Genomic DNA, 21,257 nt, shown 5'->3' on the forward strand with positions numbered 1-21,257 from the left:
AAATTTGGGACAACAATCATGTTATAACTCTGCTTGGTCCAATTCAACAAGCATTTAGGTTGAACAATGTGAAAGGCACAGGAAGCTGACCTTGGATTAGGAACATCCAGGTTTGAATCCTGGCATACAGTAAGTATCCAATGTTATTATCCCTATTTTACAGAGGAGGAAACTGAGACAAACAGGTTAACTGATTTACTAAAATTATACTAGAATTGATCCAAGGCAAAATTTAGAACTCAGGTCTTCACTTTCCTTTTAAGCACTTAAATACTGGTTGAATTTTGCTGCTTAGAGTAAAATGTTCTAGTGTAAACATAAATGATCCAGACTCTCCCAAACCCACCACATAGCAGGGCTAGAATTCGGGAAGGGCGAGCAGCCTCACTTGGAGGATGATTGGTTGCTTCTAATGCCTGAATGACCACGCAGGTGGCCATGGGCAGGTCACCTTCTTAACCCAGAAAACTCACTGGCTACAAATGACAAGGAGTTGCATTGGTGGAGAACACTTGCACCCCAGGAGCAAGTCTGCAGGTCCCGACTGCCCGCTCTCATCACCCCCTCATCCCGGCTACCGAAATTCACCTAAGAGGGCAAAAAGCCATTCATCTCCTTTCTAAGGAGACCCCTGATTTACACACTTATTTCTGGAGGTCCACTGCACCCCTCTCTACCACCATAGACAATTCTCCTCACTCCCCACGATGTCCAAGTCAGTGATGGTGAGAGATGATTAAAGTAACCAAACACTGGGCTCGGAAGTCGGATAATAGCAGAATGGGCTCAGACTACAGGAGACTGGGCCAAAAAAAGGGAAGCAAAAGCCAGGGAAAGGACTCAGAGAGGAGGAAGGGAAAGTCTGAGAAATCTCTAAAAATCATTCTATTGTTTCTACCAGAAAAGTAAATTTGTTCATTTATGTTTACACTAGAACATTTTACTCTAAGCAGCAAAATTCAACCGGTATTTAAGTGCTTCAAAGGAAAGTGAAGACCTGAGTTCTAAATTTTGCCTTGGATCAATTCTAGTATAATTTTGGTAAATCAGTTAACCTCTGTTTGTCTCAGTTTCCTCCTCTGTAAAATAGGGATAATAATAGCACCTAATAATTCTAGATGTGCATTGTAATGGTGATAAGTGAGATAATAATTGTAAAATGCTTAGCAGTGTCTGGCATAAAATAAGTGCTCTAGAAATCATAGGCCAGGAGCTGTATTATTGCTCAAATCCATTCAGGCTGGAGAAAAAGGCTGGTGACTTCTCCCCTCCCCTCCTCCTTCTCATTCTCATTCTCTCATTCCCTTATATTTTCTCTCTCTGTCTCTGTGTCTCTTCTGTCTCTGTATCTCTGTCTCTGTCTCTGTCTGTCATTTTAAACTAGATGCTTCCCTTGGGGCTTAGGAGATATTTCCTTTTGTGTGTTTAAATTTTCACTTTGTTTCTAAGGTCAGCCAATGTGGCTCAGCTATTAATCAAGAGAATTACTAAAGTTGCTCCAACGTGGCCTTGAGGGAGAGTATGGGAAAGATCTGGGAGAGGAGCGAAAACTTAAAACGGATACATCTTTCAAAATGTGATTTCTGGCTGGGGGCTCAGTCCAAGGAGAGGAGTTTAGTGGTTTATTTGAACAGCTCCCCAGGGCAGAAAGAATCCATTCAAAGGGTTTCTCCGAATAAGAGAAACTAAGCACTGAGCTTGCCACTCTCCATTTCCCATCAGCTAGTTTAAAGGAACCTCTTCCCCAGAGGGGAGGGGGCCAGAGAGAGAGTCTTGCCCCAGAGGAGAGGTCAGCCCACTCAAAGAGCAGAGGAGAGTAAAAGTGACCTACTCCTTTGTCTACCTCGGTAACAGCCACTCTTAGGAGAGGGAGAGGATAAGGGAGAGAGGGGGAAGAGAAAGGGAGAGGAGAAAAAAAGAGAAGGTGGAAAGAGAGGAGAGGGAAGGAGAAGGGGGACAGAGTGTGAAAGAAAAGGGGATGAGGAAAGGAAGAGAAGAAAAAAAGAGGGAAAGAAGCATTAGGGAAGGAATGAAGAGATGAGAGAGAAGGGAAAGGAAAGAGAGAAAAGGGAAGGAGAGAGGACGAAAGGGGCAAAACATGGAGAAAAGGAAGAAAGCTAAAAGGGAGAGAAGAAAAAGGGAGGGAAGGAAGCATTAGGTTAGGAATGAAGAGCTGGAGAGAGAAGGGAAAGGAAAGAGAAAAGAAGGAGAGAGGATGAAAGGGGCAAAACATGGAGAAAAGGAAGAAAGCTAAAAGGGAGAGAAGAAAAAGGGAGGGAAGGCAGCATTAGGGAAGGAATGAAGAGCTGGAGAAAGAAGGGAAAGGAAAGAGAAAAAGAGAGAGGATGAAGGGGGCAAAACATGGAGAAAAGGAAGAAAGCTAAAAGGGAGAGAAGAAAAAGGGAGGGAAGGAAGCATTAGGGAAGGAATGAAGAGCTGGAGAGAGAAGGGAAAGGAAAGAGAAAAGAAGGAGAGAGGATGAAAGGGGCAAAACATGGGGAAAAGGAAGAAAGCTAAAAGGGAGAGAAGAAAAAGGGAGGGAAGGCAGCATTAGGTTAGGAATGAAGAGCTGGAGAGAGAAGGGAAAGGAAAGAGAAAAGAAGGAGAGAGGATGAAAGGGGCAAAACATGGAGAAAGGAAGAAAGCTAAAAGGGAGGCAGTGAAAGAGGCCGGTAGGGAGCGAAAGGGACAGAGCAGGGCAGGGCTAGGAAAAAGCAGGTTTCCATTCGGGAGCCGCCCCGCTGCCCTACGGGAATTAAGGAGATGCTCTAAAGGCCGAGGCCCGGCAGACACTGCATTTGTGTACGAAGCCCCTGCTTGGCGGAGGCCGAGAGTTTTTAACGGGCCGCACCACTAATCGATGTTAAATTGGTCCCCTCTCCCACAGTGGGGGACGCGCCCTAAGTCTCTGCGTACTAGAGATCTATGAAGCGCCCAAGCTCACGGGGCCGAAAGCCGCCTTTCCCAGCGCGGCCCGGGCGCCGGCAATCAGAGCCCTCATTAATCGCCCGGTTCACAAAGGTCCTCGCCCCCAGCACCTGGCGGCTGCCCCCCGGGGACTTCCGGGGACGCGGGTTCGAGCGCACGGGCTCGGCCCTCCCTTCCACTCCCCCCCCCCCCCCCCCCCCGGTCCCCTCGGCACTGAAAGCTGCCGGCCAGTCTCGCTGGGCGCTTAAGAGGAAATCAGCGCGTCTCGGGCTGGGAAACAAATGGGACTGAAGCTGTTACAAAATGGCAACGACAGGACCACGGACACCCGGCCCCGCTTTTAAGGGGATGGGGGAGTGAGACCTGAGCCTCGTGGGAGGGGGAAGGGAAGCCAAGGGAGAAGCAGGAACCTCCATCCACCTTAGATGCCTAATTTGCATATGCAATTTCATTGGGTCGCACCCTGCGCTCATTTGCCTCCAAGCAGTGAGACAACAGGGACTCCCTCAGGGTCGGAGGATTCTGGAAAGCTCCGCCCGAGGGGGGCTTCTCCCCCACAGGGACGTAACGGGCCCAGGGCAACGCCAGCCAGGGCCGGGTTCTGGCCCGTCATCCCTCAGCGCCGCCCTCCCAGAGTCAAAGCCCCTCCTTTGCACTCTCCCGGAGTAACGGGCCATTAAAAGGGGTGGCGAGCAAACGGGCCCGAGAGGCTGCGCGGGGGCGCCCCGGGGGTCACGAGATCAATAGAATCAGCCTGTAATCGGGCGGATTGTATTCGAGAGAGACAGAGTCATTCTGCCGGGCCACGTAAACACCCGCAGAAGAAAGGGCAGCACAGAAACGCACAGTCCGGCCGAGGCAACAGGGCCCACTGATTCTTGCTCCCTGTGCGGGCCATATTTTTTTTTCCTTTCATTTTATTAAAAAAAAGTTTTTTTTTAAAATAAAACTCTGTTTATCTCTGTGTCTTTCTGTGTCTCTGTCTCTGTCTCTCCCCCCCCTTTTTCTCCCCTCCTCTTTATCTCCCTCCCTCCCTCGAGCAATATCACCCCCCATCTATTTCCTAAGTTAATTTAAATATGAAAATAGAGGCGTTTATCGAAGGTCTAAAATACAAGGGCTTCGTATCCATTTCGACCCCCGGAGCGCCTTCCCTGGGTATTCCATTCTGGGGGAGAAAACTCAGCATCCGGCAGGACCCAAGGACCGGCTGTTGTCATGGAAACCAGGGGAGGAGGCGGCCTTTCATTGTTCCCCTGGCCACCCAGCCGGGGACCCGGAGGGGACCGGCCCGACGCTCGCCGGACGCGCCGTCCCCCGCCAGCGGGGCTTTAGGATGCAAGCCCGAGCCCGGATTTACCCCCTGAGAAGGCGACCGCCACGAGGACCAGCTCCTCCTGAGCGTGCTGGAGCTTCCCGGCCACGATCTTGAGGATGTCCTGAGCCGTGCTGGAGACCCCGACCTTGACGCTGATGTACGAGTGCTCCGTGATGTACACGTGGCAGAAAACTGTCAACGGGACAGGGGGTGAGAACACGGGAGGGAAGCACCCTCCCCTAGGTTCCTGAAAGCCTCGGCCCTGAGCGGTCCCACGTACACACACACACACACACACACACACACACACACACACACACACACACATACAAAGGCTTTCCTTCCTACACAATGCCGTATAGTCAGTCAGCAAGCATGTATTAAGTGCCTACTGTGTGCCTGGGACCTGGGCAAAGTGCTGGGGACACAAAGGAAGACCGGGGGCAGTCCCTAGCTTCAGGAGCTCCCAGTGCAATAGGGGAGACAATGAACCCCTTGGAGGTGGCCCCAGAGGGGAGGCCCTTGCACTCAGGGGGTGGGCTAAGGGAGGGGGGAGCTTAGCAGGGAACGGAAGGAAGCCAGGAGGTGGAGATGAGGGAGAGCCTGCAGGCGTGGGGATGGCCAGGGAAAATGGCTGGAGCTGGAGGCCAGGGTCCCCAGAGCCAAGAGTCCGGAGCAGGAGATGAGACACAGAAAGGGGCGAGGGAGGGCCCTGAACACCACACAAGGGAAGATCGTGTAGGTGATGCTGGAAGCTACAGGGATTTAGGGAGGGGGGAGACGTTTACAAGAAAGGGTGCAGGAAGTCCCCTCCAGAAACCTAGAGAGCTTGGTTTATTTGGGAGTTAGAGATGCATTAACACATGCACCAAGATGTGTGTGACTCATGGCCAACATGTGTGTGTGTGTGTGTGTGTGTGTGTGTACATATACATACTCTAGCTGCACTTAGCGTTGTCTTTTCCCTATCATTTATGAGCACGTTAAGGAGGTCATGTGACCTCCCCTTAGATTATCATGGGTATTATTATTAGATTATTTAGAGGATGACGTAGAGTCAGGGGGACCTGAGTTCAAAGTTGGCCTCAGACACTTTGCTGTGTGACCCTGGGCAAGTCACTTAGCCCTAACTGCATTGCCAAAAATGAATAAAATAAGACAAAGACCGGCCTGGGAGTCGATCTGCAGTTAACCTAAGGGTGGGAGGGCCGCCCACACTCTGGGGGAAGGTCTCCTGCTGCAAAAGCACCTGCTCCATCAGGAGACAGGGCGAGGCTCCAGAAGGCTGCTCCCGGCCGGGGAAAGAAGCGGGCTTTCTGAGGGGTCCGCAAGCTCAACAGTGTGATCCGGGACAGCCCAAAGGGCTGAGTCTGCACTGGAGGCCCCCCCCCTTTGTGCCCAGTGCCAGACACCCGGTGGTGGGAAAGGCGCGGAGAAAAGGAGGCTCAGAGAAGGGAAGGGAGGGTGAGGGAGAGGAGAAAGCAGGTAGAGATGGAGGAGGGAGGGGAGAAAGGGGGGAGGGGGAAAGGAAGGAGGAGGAAAGGAGGGAGGGGGGAAAGGAAGGAGGAGGGAAAGGGGGGAGGGGGGAAAGGAGGGAGGAGAGAAAGGGGAGGAGAAAGGAGGGAGGGGGAAGAGGGAAAAAAGGAAGGAGGGAGGGGGGAAAGGAGGGAGGAGAGAAAAAATGGAGGAAGAGGAAGAGGAGGGATGGTGAAGGAAGGGAAGGGAGGGAAAGGAGGAGGGTGGAGGGAGAGGCTCGGCCTCAGGGGGCGGAAGCGGACACTAAGGTGGAAGCCGGCCCGGGCTGCCTCCCAAGGAGAGGGCGCCCCTCACTGGTGGCCACTGGAACCCCAGCTCGGATGGCCGTCCGCGGGGCCAGCCCAGGGGATCCCGCCCAGGTGTGGCCAGCGGAGGCCCCCCAAGGGCCTGGGACCGAGCCCGGCTCCCCGGCAGGATGGGCGGCTGGGGCTGGGGCGGGGGCAGCTGGGGTTCGGCCTCGGGCTGGGGCGGGGGCTCGGTGACGGCCCCGGCGCCGCGTCCCTCCCGGGACACCATTTGACAAGTGTCTCCCCGCTCGTCGGGGGATTCGCCGACGGAAAAAGGCGGCTTCTCCCCCCGGAAAATGGAGTTTTCCAGCAGCCCACAAATCAACGCGGCCCAGCTCGGTTTCCGGCTCATTAACTAGAGCGGCGAGAAGAGGAGCCAGGGCCGGGAGGCTCCCACACTTGCAACTTTGAGCTCATTAGCGCGGGGCCGGGAGCGCCCTCGCGGGGATCAGAGCGGACCGGGGAGCGCGGGGGGCCGGGGCCGGGGAGCGCGGGGGGCCGGGGCCGGGGCCGGGGCCGGGGAGCGCGGGGGGCCGGGGAGCGCGGGCCGCGGGGGCTGTCCCCCCCAGAGAAGGCCGGGAGGAACCTCCGTGAGCTTTAGGTTCCCTGTAGGCTCCCATCCGCCCGGGTTCCATTCTTTCCCGATGGGACATGGGCTCCTCGAGGGCAGAACCATTTCTCTTCTGTCTCTATGATTCCCAGCTTCCTAATGTAGAACAGAGGCTTTTCCTCGGACTGAGGAGCTCCGACATTAGAGCTAGGCCGGAGCGGGGGCTCGGAATCGGCAAGTCCCGAGTTCGAATCCAAACCCAGACACTAGTTGCATGACCGGGCAAGTCATCGACCTCGCATCTTCACTCTGTCTCATCTGTAAAATGGGTTACTGCTCTTGTTTCTGAGTTGGGCGGGGCAGCTGGGGGGGGCACTTCTGTCTGTGCCACTGGCAATTCCTTAATGAGCGCCTGTGCCCGCCTGAGGGTGCTGGGAAGGGCCCCGGCCCACACTTCCTAGTGCTGTTGTCCTGGGAACACCCCTTAGTCTCTCTGAGCCTCAATTTCCTCATCTGTCAAATGGGGAAACACTCACGGACACGTACATCGTTATATAGATGTGTGTATGTGCGTGGCTTGTGCACACACGTGTGTATGTAGTATGTGTGCGTGTCTGTGTGTGTGCGTGTGTGTGTGGGTGGGTGTGTCGTTGCCTCGCAGGGCAGGGACCCTCGGTAAACGTCGGAGGGCTTTGAAACCCGCTCCCCGGCCTCGCCGTCCCTGGGGGTGTCTCCAACGTGGGAGGGTCTTGCGGGACCTTAGAAAGGAAACTTCCCCAGCGGCGCTTTCTGCTCCAACCCACGGGGGACATGAATGTCTAAGTGACGAGGCCGACTGAGGTCAGAGCTAGAATCGAAGCCCCCCCCCCCATCCGAGACACTCACACTGGTCACTTTCTGTCTCCGCCCCCCACTGTCCGGCCCTCCCTCCCCCACTTACTTTCCTCTGTTTCCCCCACGGTTCCTCGGTGCTGGAGCCAGTTCTCCTTAAGACTAAACTGGTGGAAAAGAGCTTTGTTCTGTGGAAGAGAAGGAAAGGACAATGAAGGAGCGTCCCTGGGCCTTTGGAAACTCACAGTCGGCTCCAAGAAGAGCTGGGCAAAGTCCCATGTAACCTCAGAGGGGGAGCTGCCTCAATGAGGCGACAGGGGGGGAGCCCGAGCAGCTGGTTGGGGCTGGCCAAGCACGGGGGCCCCGGAGGGCAGGACCCTGGGACCGGCGGCCCCCAGCCTCCTCTGGAAAACTGCTGGGGGGCTCTGTACCTCCGCCCCCCCCGTGACCTGCTGACTCTCCAACCCCCACGTCTCTGGGAGGGTCATTTCATCATCACCCCATTTTCTTTCCTGGTGACCAACCCTCTCCCTCCTCAGAGGCCCTCCCAGTGTCTTTCCTGTCCCGCTGCCCTCTTGGTCAGACCCCTCCCACACTGTGGCAGACTTTAAGTCAGGCTCATGGGCATCCGCTCCGGCTGGGCCTGGCGAGGGCAGCCCCACTGAGGTCCTGGGGAGCCCCGGGGGCAGAGAGCGCCCACTCACCTTCCTGTGCGGTGAGTATTCATCCACGGTGCTGAAAAGAGAAGGCGCCAGGTCAGTTTGGCAGAATGAAAGGCGGCGTCGCCTGCTTACCCTGGCCCCGTGTCAGTGCCCCTGCCCCGAGAGCTGCCCTCACGGCTGGCGCCCGGCGTCGGTTCTGTCCAGAGCTCAGGAGAAGGGGCTTCCTCCCTCCGTACTCCTCCTCCGGGGGACAAGGCGCAGAGCTTCCCCTCGGCTTCCTCGTGGGCAGGGGCAGCGCCGGGGCCCTCGCCGCTCCGGACCCAGGGGCCTCTGACCCTCCGCCAGCACCCTCAGCCCATGACCAGAAGGCCGGGCTCTCGCTACTTCAGGCCAGGCCGATGGGACTGCGCTCTTATCTGCGTCCCCCGGCCTGTGGAACCGGGCCCCCTTCCCTTTGGGTGCGCAGGGAGGTCCGACACCAGAAAAAGGGCCCGGCTGGAGCCGGGCACGAGCCCCGACGCGCCAGTCAGGTGGGCAGAAGGGCAGAGCTAATAAGGGGCCGAGCCGGGAGCAAAGATCCCGCTTCTGCCCATCAGTGCCTGGATCTCCCCCCCTTCCCAGGGAGAAGCCATTTTCTCCCGTGAGTTACCTGAGAAAATTGCTGACGGGACGGAACCTGAGACTTTTTTGGGATTCTAGAGTAGCGTGAAATCATTTTTATTTTTGAAAATGATTTTAGGCCAGAGAGTGGCCGCTCCCTTTAGGATTTAACTTCCTCAGCTTACTTCCTGACATTTTTAAAGTGCTTTTCCCCGATTGTGATCAAATGTAGAAGGAAGTCACCAGGGATGTAAACTTTGCAATCCTGGTAATAACTCTCACCCGTCCCCATCAACCCCATCCCGGGCCCCCTGCCCCGAAGCCCAGAAAACAGAACGCATTCGAAGCAAGGATTATTTTGGATTAAACTGACACCAGACACAATTTTGTCCCATAATCCTTCCATTTCCTCATGTTTATATAATAGTCGGATACCCCAGAAAGCACCGAGCGCATGTGATGAGGAGCTGAAGGCTGTCAGAAGCGAGCGGGCTCACCGCGGGGCCCCCCGGGCCCCGACGTCCTCCAAATGACTAAGGATGCCCAGGAGGGCGGCCGTCAGAGAGCTAAGCCTCCGAATGGGCCGGGGAGGGCCGGGCTGCATCCCACTGACCGGATGAAATCGCCGCCGCCCGGGACGCCTCTCCCTGAAATTAAATGATGCTTTAAGCTGGGATTGGAAACGCTGCTCAAAGAAGACTCGGTTCCATCCATCATCAGGCATTACGACGGAGACGGGCGGTGGGGGACAAAAATGAGGCGGCCCCTTCTGGCTGGGATTTGACCATTATTATTATTATGATTTTTAAAAGGACGGCCGGATTTGCTGTGTCTCCCACACTCTGACGGGGGAATTGCCGCTTTGAGCCTTTTAAAGCAGGATCCCCCTCGCTCCCTTCCAGTCCCCAGGAGGATTAGAAGTATATGGGACAATCTGATGATGATCTGGTTGTTTATTCAGCAAGCTGACGGGGTGGGGCTGCGGGAGTGCTTAAGGTGATTTCTCTTATTTAATCACCAACACTTAGACACGGGGAGGTATCTTGACCAAATGAAAGCCCCTAGATAAAGTGGGCGCTGTTAATCTTCCTAAATTGAATAGAAATCCTCAAGAGACTCTAAGATTGGCTCCTAACGAGTCTGGGACCTATTTATAAAACATCATTTTAAAAAATCCACGTCTAGAGTCAAGGATATTTCCCCTGTTCTATGAATTGAATCACATCAAAATCAACATCGAAGGGAAGTGACGTCACCACAGAGCAACTTTCTAAGGTGATAAATGACAGACCTGCTTCCACGAAGGAGTTTCCACACTGGGAGTTCTCCCACTGGGGTGAAATCAGCGCTCTGGTCAAAACAAACACGCAAACCGCGCCTGCAGCAGGGGCTTTGTGCGTTTGGGAGAGCATTGATTTCATCTGAATCTGTTGCTATGTTTATTTGGACGGAGACGGAACAGATTCTATTTTCTTCATTCCAAGAGATAAAAAAGATTATTATGGTTCTGGGAGCGCAGATGGCATTCGGGGATCAGTGACGCTGCTTCTTGGGCCTCTGGCACCTTTTAAAGCCCCCGATTTCTTATCCTAAACACTCCTATCTCAGAAAAAGAAATAGAACAAACTATCAATCAACTCCCTAAGAAAAAAACCCCAGGACCAGATGGATTTACATCTGAATTCTATCAAACATTTAAAGATCAATTAACTCCAATGCTAAATAAACTATTTGAAGAAGTAGGGATCGAAGGAGTCCTACCAAACTCCTTTTATGACACAGATATGGTACTGATACCTAAACCAGGTAGGCTGAAAACAGAGAAAGAAAATTATAGACCAATCTCCCTAATGAATATTGATGCTAAAATCTTAAATAAAATATTAGCAAAAAGATTACAGAAAATCATCCCCAGGATAATACACTATGACCAAGTAGGATTTACACCAGGAATGCAGGGCTGGTTCAATATTAGGAAAACTATTAACATAATTGACTATATCAACAACCAAACAAACAAAAACCATATGATCATCTCAATAGATGCAGAAAAAGCATTCGATAAAATCCAACAGCCATTCCTAATAAAAACACTTGAGAGCATAGGAATAAAAGGACTTTTCCTTAAAATAGTTAGGAGCATATATTTTAAACCTTCAGTAAGCATCATATGCAATGGGGAAAAACTGGAACCTTTCCCAGTAAGATCTGGAGTGAAGCAAGGTTGCCCACTATCACCATTATTATTCAATATTGTATTAGAAACACTAGCCTCGGCAATAAGAGTCGAGAAAGATATTAAAGGAATTAGAGTAGGCAATGAGGAAACCAAATTATCACTCTTTGCAGATGATATGATGGTATACCTAGAAAACCCCAGAGATTCTACTAAAAAGCTACTAGAAATAATTCATAATTTTAGCAAAGTAGCAGGATACAAAATAAATCCCCATAAATCCTCAGCATTCTTATACACCACCAACAAAATCCAAGAGCAAGAGATACAAAGAGAAATTCCATTCAAAATAACTGTTGATAGCATAAAATATTTGGGAATCTACCTACCAAAGGAAAGTCAGGAATTATATGAGCAAAATTACAAAAAAGTTTTCACACAAATAAAGTCAGACTTAAATAATTGGAAAAATATTAAGTGCTCTTGGATAGGCCGAGCAAATATAATAAAGATGACAATACTCCCTAAACTAATCTATTTATTTAGTGCTATACCAATCAGACTTCCAAGAAAATATTTTAATGATTTAGAAAAAATAACAACAAAATTCATATGGAACAATAAAAAGTCGAGAATATCAAGGGAATTAATGAAAAAAAAATCAAATGAAGGTGGTCTAGCTGTACCCGATCTAAAATTATATTATAAAGCAGCAGTCACCAAAACCATTTGGTATTGGCTTAGAAATAGATTAGTTGATCAGTGGAAAAGGTTAGGTTCACAAGACAGAATAGTCAACTATAGCAATCTAGTGTTTGACAAACCCAAAGATTCTAAATTTTGGGATAAGATTTCATTATTTGATAAAAACTGCTGGGATAACTGGAAATTAGTATGGCAGAAATTAGGCAAGGACCCACACTTAACACCACATACCAAGATAAGATTAAAATGGGTCCATGACCTAGGCATAAAGAACGAGATTATAAATAAAGGGCGGAGTCGCCTGCTTACCCTCGCCCCGTGTCAGTGCCCCTGCCCCGAGAGCTGCCCTCACGGCTGGCACCTGGCGTCGGTTCTGTCCAGAGCTCAGGAGAAGGCGCTTCCTCCCTCCGTACTCCTCCTCCGGGGGACAAGGCGCAGAGCTTCCCCTCGGCTTCCTCGTGGGCAGGGGCAGTGCCGGGGCCCTCGCCGCTCCGGACCCAGGGGCCTCTGACCCTCCGCCATCACCCTCAGCCCGTGACCAGAAGGCCGGGCTCTCGCTACTTCAGGCCAGGCCAGTGGGACTGCGCTCTTATCTGCATCCCCCGGCCTGTGGAACCGGGCCCCCTTCCCTTTGGGTGCGCAGGGAGGTCCGACACCAGAAAAAGGGCCCGGCTGGAGCCGGGCATGAGCCCCGACGCGCCAGTCAGGTGGGCAGAAGGGCAGAGCTAATAAGGGGCCGAGCCGGGAGCAAAGGTCCCGCTTCTGCCCATCAGTGCCTGGATCTCCCCCCCCCCCCCTTCCCAGGGAGAAGCCGTTTTCTCCCGTGAGTTACCTGAGAAAATTGCTGACGGGACGGAACCTGAGACTTTTTTGGGATTCTAGAGTAGCGTGAAATCATTTTTATTTTTGAAAATGATTTTAGGCCAGAGAGTGGCCGCTCCCTTTAGGATTTAACTTCCTCAGCTTACTTCCTGACATTTTTAAAGTGCTTTTCCCCGATTGTGATCAAATGTAGAAGGAAGTCACCAGGGATGCAAACTTTGCAATCCTGGTAATAACTCTCGCCCGTCCCCATCCACCCCATCCCGGGCCCCCTGCCCCGAAGCCCAGAAAACAGAATGCATTCGAAGCAAGGATTATTTTGGATTAAACTGACACCAGACACAATTTTGTCCCATAATCCTTCCATTTCCTCATGTTTATATAATAGTCGGATACCCCAGAAAGCACCGAGCGCATGTGATGAGGAGCTGAAGGCTGTCAGAAGCGAGCGGGCTCACCGCGGGGCCCCCCGGGCCCCGACGTCCTCCAAATGACTAAGGATGCCCAGGAGGGCGGCCGTCAGAGAGCTAAGCCTCTGAATGGGCCGGGAGGGCCGGGCTGCATCCCACTGACCGGATGAAATCGCCGCCGCCCGGGACGCCTCTCCCTGAAATTAAATGATGCTTTAAGCTGGGATTGGAAACGCTGCTCAAAGAAGACTCGGTTCCATCCATCATCAGGCATTACGACGGAGACGGGGGGGTGGGGGACAAAAATGAGGCGGCCCCTTCTGGCTGGGATTTGACCATTATTATTATTATTATTTTTAAAAGGACGGCCGGATTTGCTGTGTCTCCCACACTCTGACGGGGGAATTGCCACTTTGAGCCTTTTAAAGCAGGATCCCCCTCGCTCCCTTCCCGTCCCCAGGAGGATTAGAAGTATATGGGACAATCTGATGATGATCTGGTTGTTTATTCAGCAAGCTGACGGGGTGGGGCTGCGGGAGTGCTTAAGGTGATTTCTCTTATTTAATCACCAACACTTAGACACGGGGAGGTATCTTGACCAAATGAAAGCCCCTAGATAAAGTGGGCGCTGTTAATCTTCCTAAATTGAATAGAAATCCTCAAGAGACTCTAAGATTGGCTCCTAACGAGTCTGGGACCTATCTATAAAACATCATTTTAAAAAATCCACGTCTAGAGTCAAGGATATTTCCCCTGTTCTATGAATTGAATCACATCAAAATCAACATTTAATTTAATGTCAAATTGACCCACCCAAAGCCTAGGGAAGTAGCATGGTCAGCCCCGGAACCAAACCCTGGGGCTTAAGAAGTATCTCCTGCACACAGACGGTTTGTGATCACAGGGAAGTGACGTCACCGCAGAGCAACTTTCTAAGGTGATAAATGACAGACCTGCTTCCACGAAGGGAGTTTCCACACTGGGAGTTCTCCCACTGGGGTGAAATCAGCGCTCTGGTCAAAACAAACACGCAAACCGCGCCTGCAGCAGGGGCTTTGTGCGTTTGGGAGATCATTGATTTCATCTGAATCTGTTGCTATGTCTATTTGGACGGAAACGGAACAGATTCTGTTTTCTTCATTCCAAGAGATAAAAAAGGATTATTGTGGTTCTGGGAGCGCAGATGGCATTCGGGGATCAGGGACGCTGCTTCTTGGGCCTCTGGCACCTTTTAAAGCCCCCGATTTCTTAACTTGCTCTGCTGAGATTCATTGTAAATAGATGTACCAGCGGAGGTAACAATGAAAAGAAAATGGCCGACTTACTGCCTACGGTGCATCCCGAGGATCTTCTGAAGTTCCTTCAGCTCTTTCTCAAGGACTGGGTATTCATAGATGTCGTCGAGTACATTCCTGTATATCGTCTGGAGAGAGAGAGAGCGAGAGTGAGAGCGAAAGCAAGAGAGAGACAGAGAGAGAGAGACAGAGAGAGAGAGAGACACAGAGAGACAGAGAGAGACAGACAGAGAGAGAGACAGAGACAGAGAGAGAGACAGAGAGAGACAGAGAGACAGAGATTCAGAGACACAGAGACACACATATACAGAGAGAGAGAGAAACAAAGAGAGAGACAGAGAGATAGAGACACAGAGAGAGAGAGACAGAGACAGAGAGAGAGACACAGAGACAGAGAGAGAGACAGAGAGAGAGACAGAGACAGAGAGAGACAGAGACAGAGAGAAACAGAGAGATAGAGAGACACACACACACAGAGACAGAGAGACAGAGACAGAGAGATAGAGAGAGACACAGAGAGAGAGAGAAAGAGACAGAGAGAAACAGAGACAGACACACACACACACACACACACAGAGACAGAGATTCAGAGACACAGAGACACATACATACAGAGAGAGAGAGAAACAGAGAGACAGAGACAGAGAGACAGAGAGAGAGACAGAGACAGAGAGACAGAGACAGAGACACAGAGATACACACACACAGAAGCAGTTGAAATTATTTGATGAAAAGTATTTTTTTAAACATTTATGCAGTACCGGATGCTGTGCTAAGTATTTCATAATTATCTCATTTGCTCCTCACAATAACAGCGAGTAGATGCTCCCATTCTATAGCTGAGTGACCTGAGGCAAAAAAAGGGACCTGCCCAGGATCACACATCTAGTAAAGTCTGAATCAGGTTTTCCCACTTTCAGAGCTGGGTTCTATGGCCTCTTTCTCTGTCTCTGTCTCTGTCTCTCTCTGTCTCTCTTTCTGTCTCTTTCTCTGGGCCATGTGGCACTGGGCAAGTCTGCATCCCCTTTGTGCCTCAGCGCCCTCCCCTGTAAAATGAGGGCAAGAAGGGCATCCTCTTCCTGGGGTGGAAGGGAGACATTTATAAGAGTTTTCGGCCGCGCTCGCTCAGACTGGATCCCAAATAAATGTTCCCGATGATGCTACGTGGCCCCGGAAGGGGAACCGTAACTTCTGGAAGCCGGAGGCCGGCTCTGTCCGAGTGTTTGGTCCCCAGCACGTGTTGCCGGCACACAAGAGAGGCCTAACAAATGCTCCTTAAATGGACGGAAAACGGAAGGGAATCACTGGCTTGGCCAGGGTTTATATTAAAATAATTTCCCATTGTTGTCTCTACCCCCCCCCAATAATATAAAGAGATTTCTGCCCCTCCCCAAACTGGGATTTTAGGCCACAAATACAGAGACAGAAACAATTTTTCTGCTCAAGAGAGGCCCTGAGCTTCGCCGTGATTCTCAGCTCAGTGGCCAACATTTGTCCAAAATGGAAGTCCAAAAGCGAGGCAAACGTTGGAACCCGCTCCCTTTCAGGAAACGGTGGCTTCGAGCACCCAGACCCACAAGACTTTTCCTTGATTCCCAAATTCAAATTCAATAAAACTATATCAATAAAAACATCAATAAAATATCAACAAAACATAAAAAATGCCCAGGTTACATTTCCCCTTCTGGGGCCACGTATCATCATCATCATCATCAGGAACATTTATTTGGGATTTACTCTGTGCCTTTTTTTTTAAATCAAGAATCTCAGAGCCCCCTCCCCACCTTTGCGGGGGGGGGTCACTGACCGCCAGAGCCCACCCGGCAGCCCCCGGCTCTACCTTTAGAAACATCTTGGAGGGCTCGTCCTCATGCAGCCAGTCTTTGTAGAGCCCGATCCACTGGGACACGAGGTGCAAGACCTTCCGCTTCCGACGCGGCACGTCCGAGTTCTCTTCCTTGCCTTGGTATTTCTTAGCAGAATAGGTGGAAAAGGTCAAAGAAAACAGGCGGGAAAATTGCCCCGCGCCCTCCCAAAGATGGAAGGCCCTTCGCCTTTTGGGTGGCTGGAGGACCCTCCCGGGCACGGCCCCCTCGTGCAGAAGGAGGTGCCCACGTGGAACCAGATGCCCAGAAAACCGCCTGGCAGCTGGAGAAGGTGGGAGATGGAGCGGCAGGTGATACCCAAATGGCCCGGCCTTGGTCAGGACCTTCCCTGCGGTGTGGGGCCAGAGTCTGCCTCCTCCAAGTGCCCGAGAGGCGATTCCTAAGGCTGTGACCCCTGGGCCCGGCCCTGGTTTAGCTGCGACCCCTGGGCCCGGCCCTGGTTTAGCTGCGACCCCCAGGCCCAGCCCTGGTTTAGCTGTGACCCCCGTGCCCAGCCCTGGCTTAGCTGCGACCCCCGGGCCTGGCCCTGGTTTAGCTGCGACCCCCGGGCCCGGCCCTGGCTTAGCTGCGACCCCCGGGCCCGGCCCTGGCTTAGCTGCGACCCCCGGGCCCGGCCCTGGCTTAGCTGTGACGTGGCTAAGCCCAAGTTTAACAGGGTGGGGGACGTAGAGCTCCCGGCTTCTATGTGGGGCCTCAACCTTCTGGGTGTCCTGGACTTCCCAGCGCTACAGTAAAGCCTCCGGACTCCTACTGAGACAAAGTGCTTTAAAATCTATAAAACAAAACCCCTAAGGGTCAATTATACTGAAATCGTTCTTGAAACAAGGTGAGAATGTTCATAGGCCCCGGGGGGAGAATCCTCCTTCTAGAACCCTGACCGTTAAACAGGGACCAGGATGTTAAAAACCCAAAACCCCGAGTCTGGATCCCAAGGAAATGGGTCTAATTCTGCCGACCTCGAAGGAGCCAGACTTTCTTAGGGAGATGAATGGGTGGGAGCCGGTCCCTTCCAAGGTCCCGGAGCGGGGAGGGAGCCCGAACTCCGCCATCTGCGGGTCTGGATTCCAGTCCTGCGTCGGACAGCCAGTCCCTGAGGGATCCGGGGCAGCTCCCACAAGCCCCTGGGGCTCGGTTTTCTCCCACATAACAATCAGCTTCTAGTCTCTTTCAGCTTTAGATCTATCATAAAGTCCCGTAACCTCGGTTTTCCTGACATTCTCCCCAAGATATGGAAGATTCGGGGGTCCCGCCCAGGCCCAGGAAGCACAGAGCTCAGGGCCCGGGAGGCCCCGGCCACGTCACGCCGCCTGCCTCAGTTTCCCCCATAAATGGGAACGATCACAGCTTTCCAGGGTCATGGGTCAAATATCGTTTGTAAAGTGCGAGTGGGTGCTCCCTGAGTGCTCCCTCCTGCCCCATTTTAACCTCAGGGACGAAGCTATCGCGCCCCGTGGCTAATGGGGCGCAGGGCATTGGCAGGGGGTGTGGGGCATTAGTGTGGGGCGCGGGACGTCGGCGGGGTGCGCAGCCTCCAAAGCCGCGGGGAGGAAAGGATATTGCCTCAGGAGCGCCTGGCACAGGTCGTCCGTGGTCATGAAGACGGTGTAGGTGAGCAGGAAGTCGTCCAGGAGGGTCTCTGCGGAGAGAAGCAAACAGAAGGTGAGGGCCCGGCACAGCAGGCACGTAGGGGAGGCAGAGCTTGAACCAGGGAGCCAGGCCGAGGGCCCTGCCCAGAGCGGGGCCACGCCAACATGGCTGACGGCTAGCTGGAAGGGCCGGGCAAGCTCGGACGAAGCGCTGGACGAGTGCCAATCCAGCCTCGGACACTTATGAGCTGTGTGACTCTGGGCAAGTCAACGAGCTTCAGTTACCTCAGTTACCTCTCCTGTAAAATGGGTCTAATAAACACTTCCTTCAGGGGGTTATTATTTGGATCAAGTGAAATGATGTTTATAAACAGTAGGTGCTTCATAAATGCTTGTTTTTTTCCTTCCTCCCCTCTTTGAAATGAAGGGGCTGGATGAGGTGACCATTAAGGAGCTTTCCATCTCCTGGTCTTGGATCCCAGACTCTAGCACAGTATTCCACAATCATCTGACCAAACATCATATCCTGAGCACCAGGGAAAGGGAACGAGCATTTATTAAGCACCTGTTTTGTGCCAGGCCCTGGGCTTAAAGCTTCATAAATATTATCTCCTTGATCTTCACAATAACCCGGGGCCACGGACACTGCTATCATTCCCATTTTACAGATGAGGAAAGGGAGGCAGGCAGCAGTTGGGGTCACAGAGCCTGAGGCTGGATATAATGTCAGCTCTCCCAGGGAGGGAAGGAGGAGAGCTTCCCATAAGTGGCCACTCTGCCCCGGACGAGGCTTTGTAACGAACCGAGCAGCCCCCAGTCCGCGGGACGGGACCAAACACACCTGGCGGCCGCTTAGAGCGCGCCCCCGACATACGACAAGCCCCGGGGCACATCCCCGGCCCCCTCAAGGGCTTTTCCCCTGAAGATCTCAGCAACAGCAGCTGCCAAATCCTCCAGCAAAAAAACTGCATTAAAAAATTTAAAAACAGGTTTTCTTTATCGCCCATAAAAATAACGGGTCTCCGGCGGAACAGGAGGGCCGATCCCAGCGGCTTCCTGCGACCTCCCTCCCTCCCTCGGGCCGCGGGCGGCCTGGTGGGGTCTGTATTTTCACACGGAGTCGCTTCCTCAGCCGCCATCTGTGCGATTCCTCCCGCGTGGATCTCCGAAGGCGATGGAGGGAGAGTAAGGCCCCCCAACCAAAGGCCCTCTCGGCCCGGCTTCGGCTCCCACGGGGGCAGAACCGTCTTTGACAGCTCAGGTCCCGAGCCCTAGTGGCCGGAAGGGCCGGGCCATTCAGCTGCACCCACGTGCCAGGGCCACAGGGACGCTCTTTCTCCCTTAAACTTGGGGCAAAGAGCAGGAGTGCGCGGGGAGAGGCCGAGGGTCCCGGGGAGCGAGCGGCGGCCCTAAAGAGCGCCTGGTCCCGTGCTCCCCGGCAGTGGGGTCGTGGGCAGCCCTTTCCCTTCCTCCCTCTGGCTCTCGGAGGACCCCCGGTTCCTCCCTGTCCAATCTCGGAGCTTCCCATGGGGGACTCCCTTTCAGAGAAGGCCAGTGGAAAGGGGGGTGACCAGCAGCCCTGAGAGCAGCCAGACGCAGCCCGGCTTGGGAGGGAGGCTGGGAAGCTTCCCGTGAGCTCTGGGTCCGCTCCCCGGCTCCTGCCGGCAGCGGGGACTCGCCCCCATCTCATGTGGAAAACATTCTGCAAAGCTCGAAGGCTGCTGGAGCTGCCCTCTGCACCAAGAAGCAGGGCCGGGTCTGCTAGGGGCGCGGTGGGGGCTCCCCAGGCCCTGGGCCCTCCCTCGGGACCCTGAGCGCAGACCCAGACCCAAGCGCCTCCTTCCTGGGGGTCCCTGCTCCTGCGATGCCTGTCCAAGATAAAACTGGGAGCCTTCTGGGAGCAGGTTCCCCCCGGGCGCCCTCATTTGGGGTCTTGCTTCCAGTGGACAGGACGTTCCTCTGGGGGCTTTCTGCCCGCACAGGTCGGTGATGGCCGCTCCTCCCGGGACCGCACTTCCGGCCCTGAAAACTTAAAGATGGCACAGGTGCGATTATTAATCGCTGAGGCAGACAGCCTCGCTGTCGCTCCGTCGTGCCCGACTCTCGTGACCCCCTCGGGTCTCCTCGGCTGAGCCACGGTACTGGGTTGTCGTTCCCTTTTCCAGCTCATTTTCCAAATGAGGAAATTAAGAAAAACTGGGTTAAGTGACTTGTCCCGGGTGACACAGCCAGGAAGTGTCTCGGGTCAGATTTGAACTCGGGTCTTCCTAATTCTGGGTCCCGTGCTCCATCCCCCAGACCACGCAGCGGCCCCTGGGCTCTCCTCTGTCCCATAGAACAGTGTGTCCTGAGGAGATCCGGTCAGTTCTGTGTCCAGCTGCTCAGCGCTTGTACCATTATGTCCTTGGGTGAGGTTTTTAAATAACAGAATTGCTTTTTACAGAAGCCCCCTCCCTTTCATTCTTCACTACGCTGTGGAGCCCCCCGGGGTCTGAGAGGCCTGTGATCTTAGCCTGGCAAGCTAAGCTGGAAGACTTGCCTTGGTCTCCAAGCGGGGCCCTCTCTGAGCATCCCTGACCATCTCCGCTCTCTCCTGCCAGCCTGTGCGACCTTTAGAAAGGTTCCGTTCCGGCCCCTCCACGTTCTCTCACGAGCCCACTCTCTGAGCCGTTTCCTCAGGGTCGGTTTTCAGGGGATTCCCACACGCCCTCCTGATGATGACATCTCACCGGGTCACATGCTCCGGAAATATCAAAAAGGGAGCCCACCCGAAGCCCACGGATCTGGGGTCCCAGAGTGCCAAGGGTCCTGCCCACTCATAGCCCGGCCGCTCTCACGGCCCGGCCCCTCTCACGGCCCGGCCGCTCTCACGGCCCGGCCCCTCTCACGGCCCGGCCCCTCTCACGGCCCGGCCCCTCTCACGGTCCGGCCCCACTCAAAGCCGACCCCTCTCACGGCCGACCCCACTCACGGCCCGGCCCCTCTCACGGTCCGGCCCCTCTCACGGCCCGACCCCTCTCACAGCCGACCCCACTCACGGCCCGGCCCCTCTCACGGCCCGACCCCTCTCACGGCCCGGCCCCTCTCACGGCCCGGCCGCTCTCACGGCCCGACCCCTCTCACGGCCCGGCCCCTCTCACGGCCCGGCCCCACTCACGGCCCGACCCCTCTCACGGCCCGGCCGCTCTCACGGCCCGACCCCTCTCACGGCCGGACCCCTCTCACGGCCCGACCCCTCTCACGGCCCAACCCCTCCGTGTCTACAACTGGCTGGCCTTCATCCGCCGGGCACGGGCTCTCACAGGCCTCGAGCACAGGCCTCCGGCCACCTGGAGAAGGGCCCACCGATGACCAAGCCGTCACCACGGAGAGACCCCGGGAGAAGCCGTTTATCACGGAGGCGAGGATCAGAGACCGGGCGTAAAACACCGAGCAACAGCCCAGAGTTATTGTCTCCACTCTGAGCTCGCCGGCGGCCCGCAGTGAAGGCGCAGCAGGAGGCCGCCGGGCACCCGCCGGGGACAATGGCCGGGGCCTGTCCGAGCGCCCGCCTGCTGTGGCGGCCGCCCCAGAGCTGCAGATTTATCTCGCTCATCTTGTTCCCGGAGAGGCGGATTTAATGCTTCAAAATCCCGGGAGTGAAAGCAAAAATGGGGCGGCTATTA

General features: G+C 54.0%; 1 protein-coding gene across 1 annotated transcript in view; it reads right to left on the reverse strand.

Moving 5' to 3' along the window:
• The window catches only part of RAPGEF5 (Rap guanine nucleotide exchange factor 5), a 228,013-nt gene that overhangs the window by 31,264 nt on the left and 175,492 nt on the right, over positions 1–21,257 (reverse strand). The window contains exons 12-17 of the mRNA XM_052001415.1: positions 17,564–17,642; positions 15,961–16,105; positions 14,151–14,248; positions 8,155–8,185; positions 7,560–7,638; positions 4,289–4,438 (exon numbers count right to left, since the gene is read on the reverse strand). Of these exons, the coding sequence (XP_051857375.1) occupies positions 4,289–4,438; positions 7,560–7,638; positions 8,155–8,185; positions 14,151–14,248; positions 15,961–16,105; positions 17,564–17,642 (582 nt within the window). The remainder of the gene's footprint in view (positions 1–4,288; positions 4,439–7,559; positions 7,639–8,154; positions 8,186–14,150; positions 14,249–15,960; positions 16,106–17,563; positions 17,643–21,257) is intronic.

The sequence above is a fragment of the Antechinus flavipes genome, chromosome 5 (genome assembly GCF_016432865.1).
Source record: "Antechinus flavipes isolate AdamAnt ecotype Samford, QLD, Australia chromosome 5, AdamAnt_v2, whole genome shotgun sequence".
Classification (NCBI taxonomy): Eukaryota; Metazoa; Chordata; class Mammalia; order Dasyuromorphia; family Dasyuridae; genus Antechinus; species Antechinus flavipes.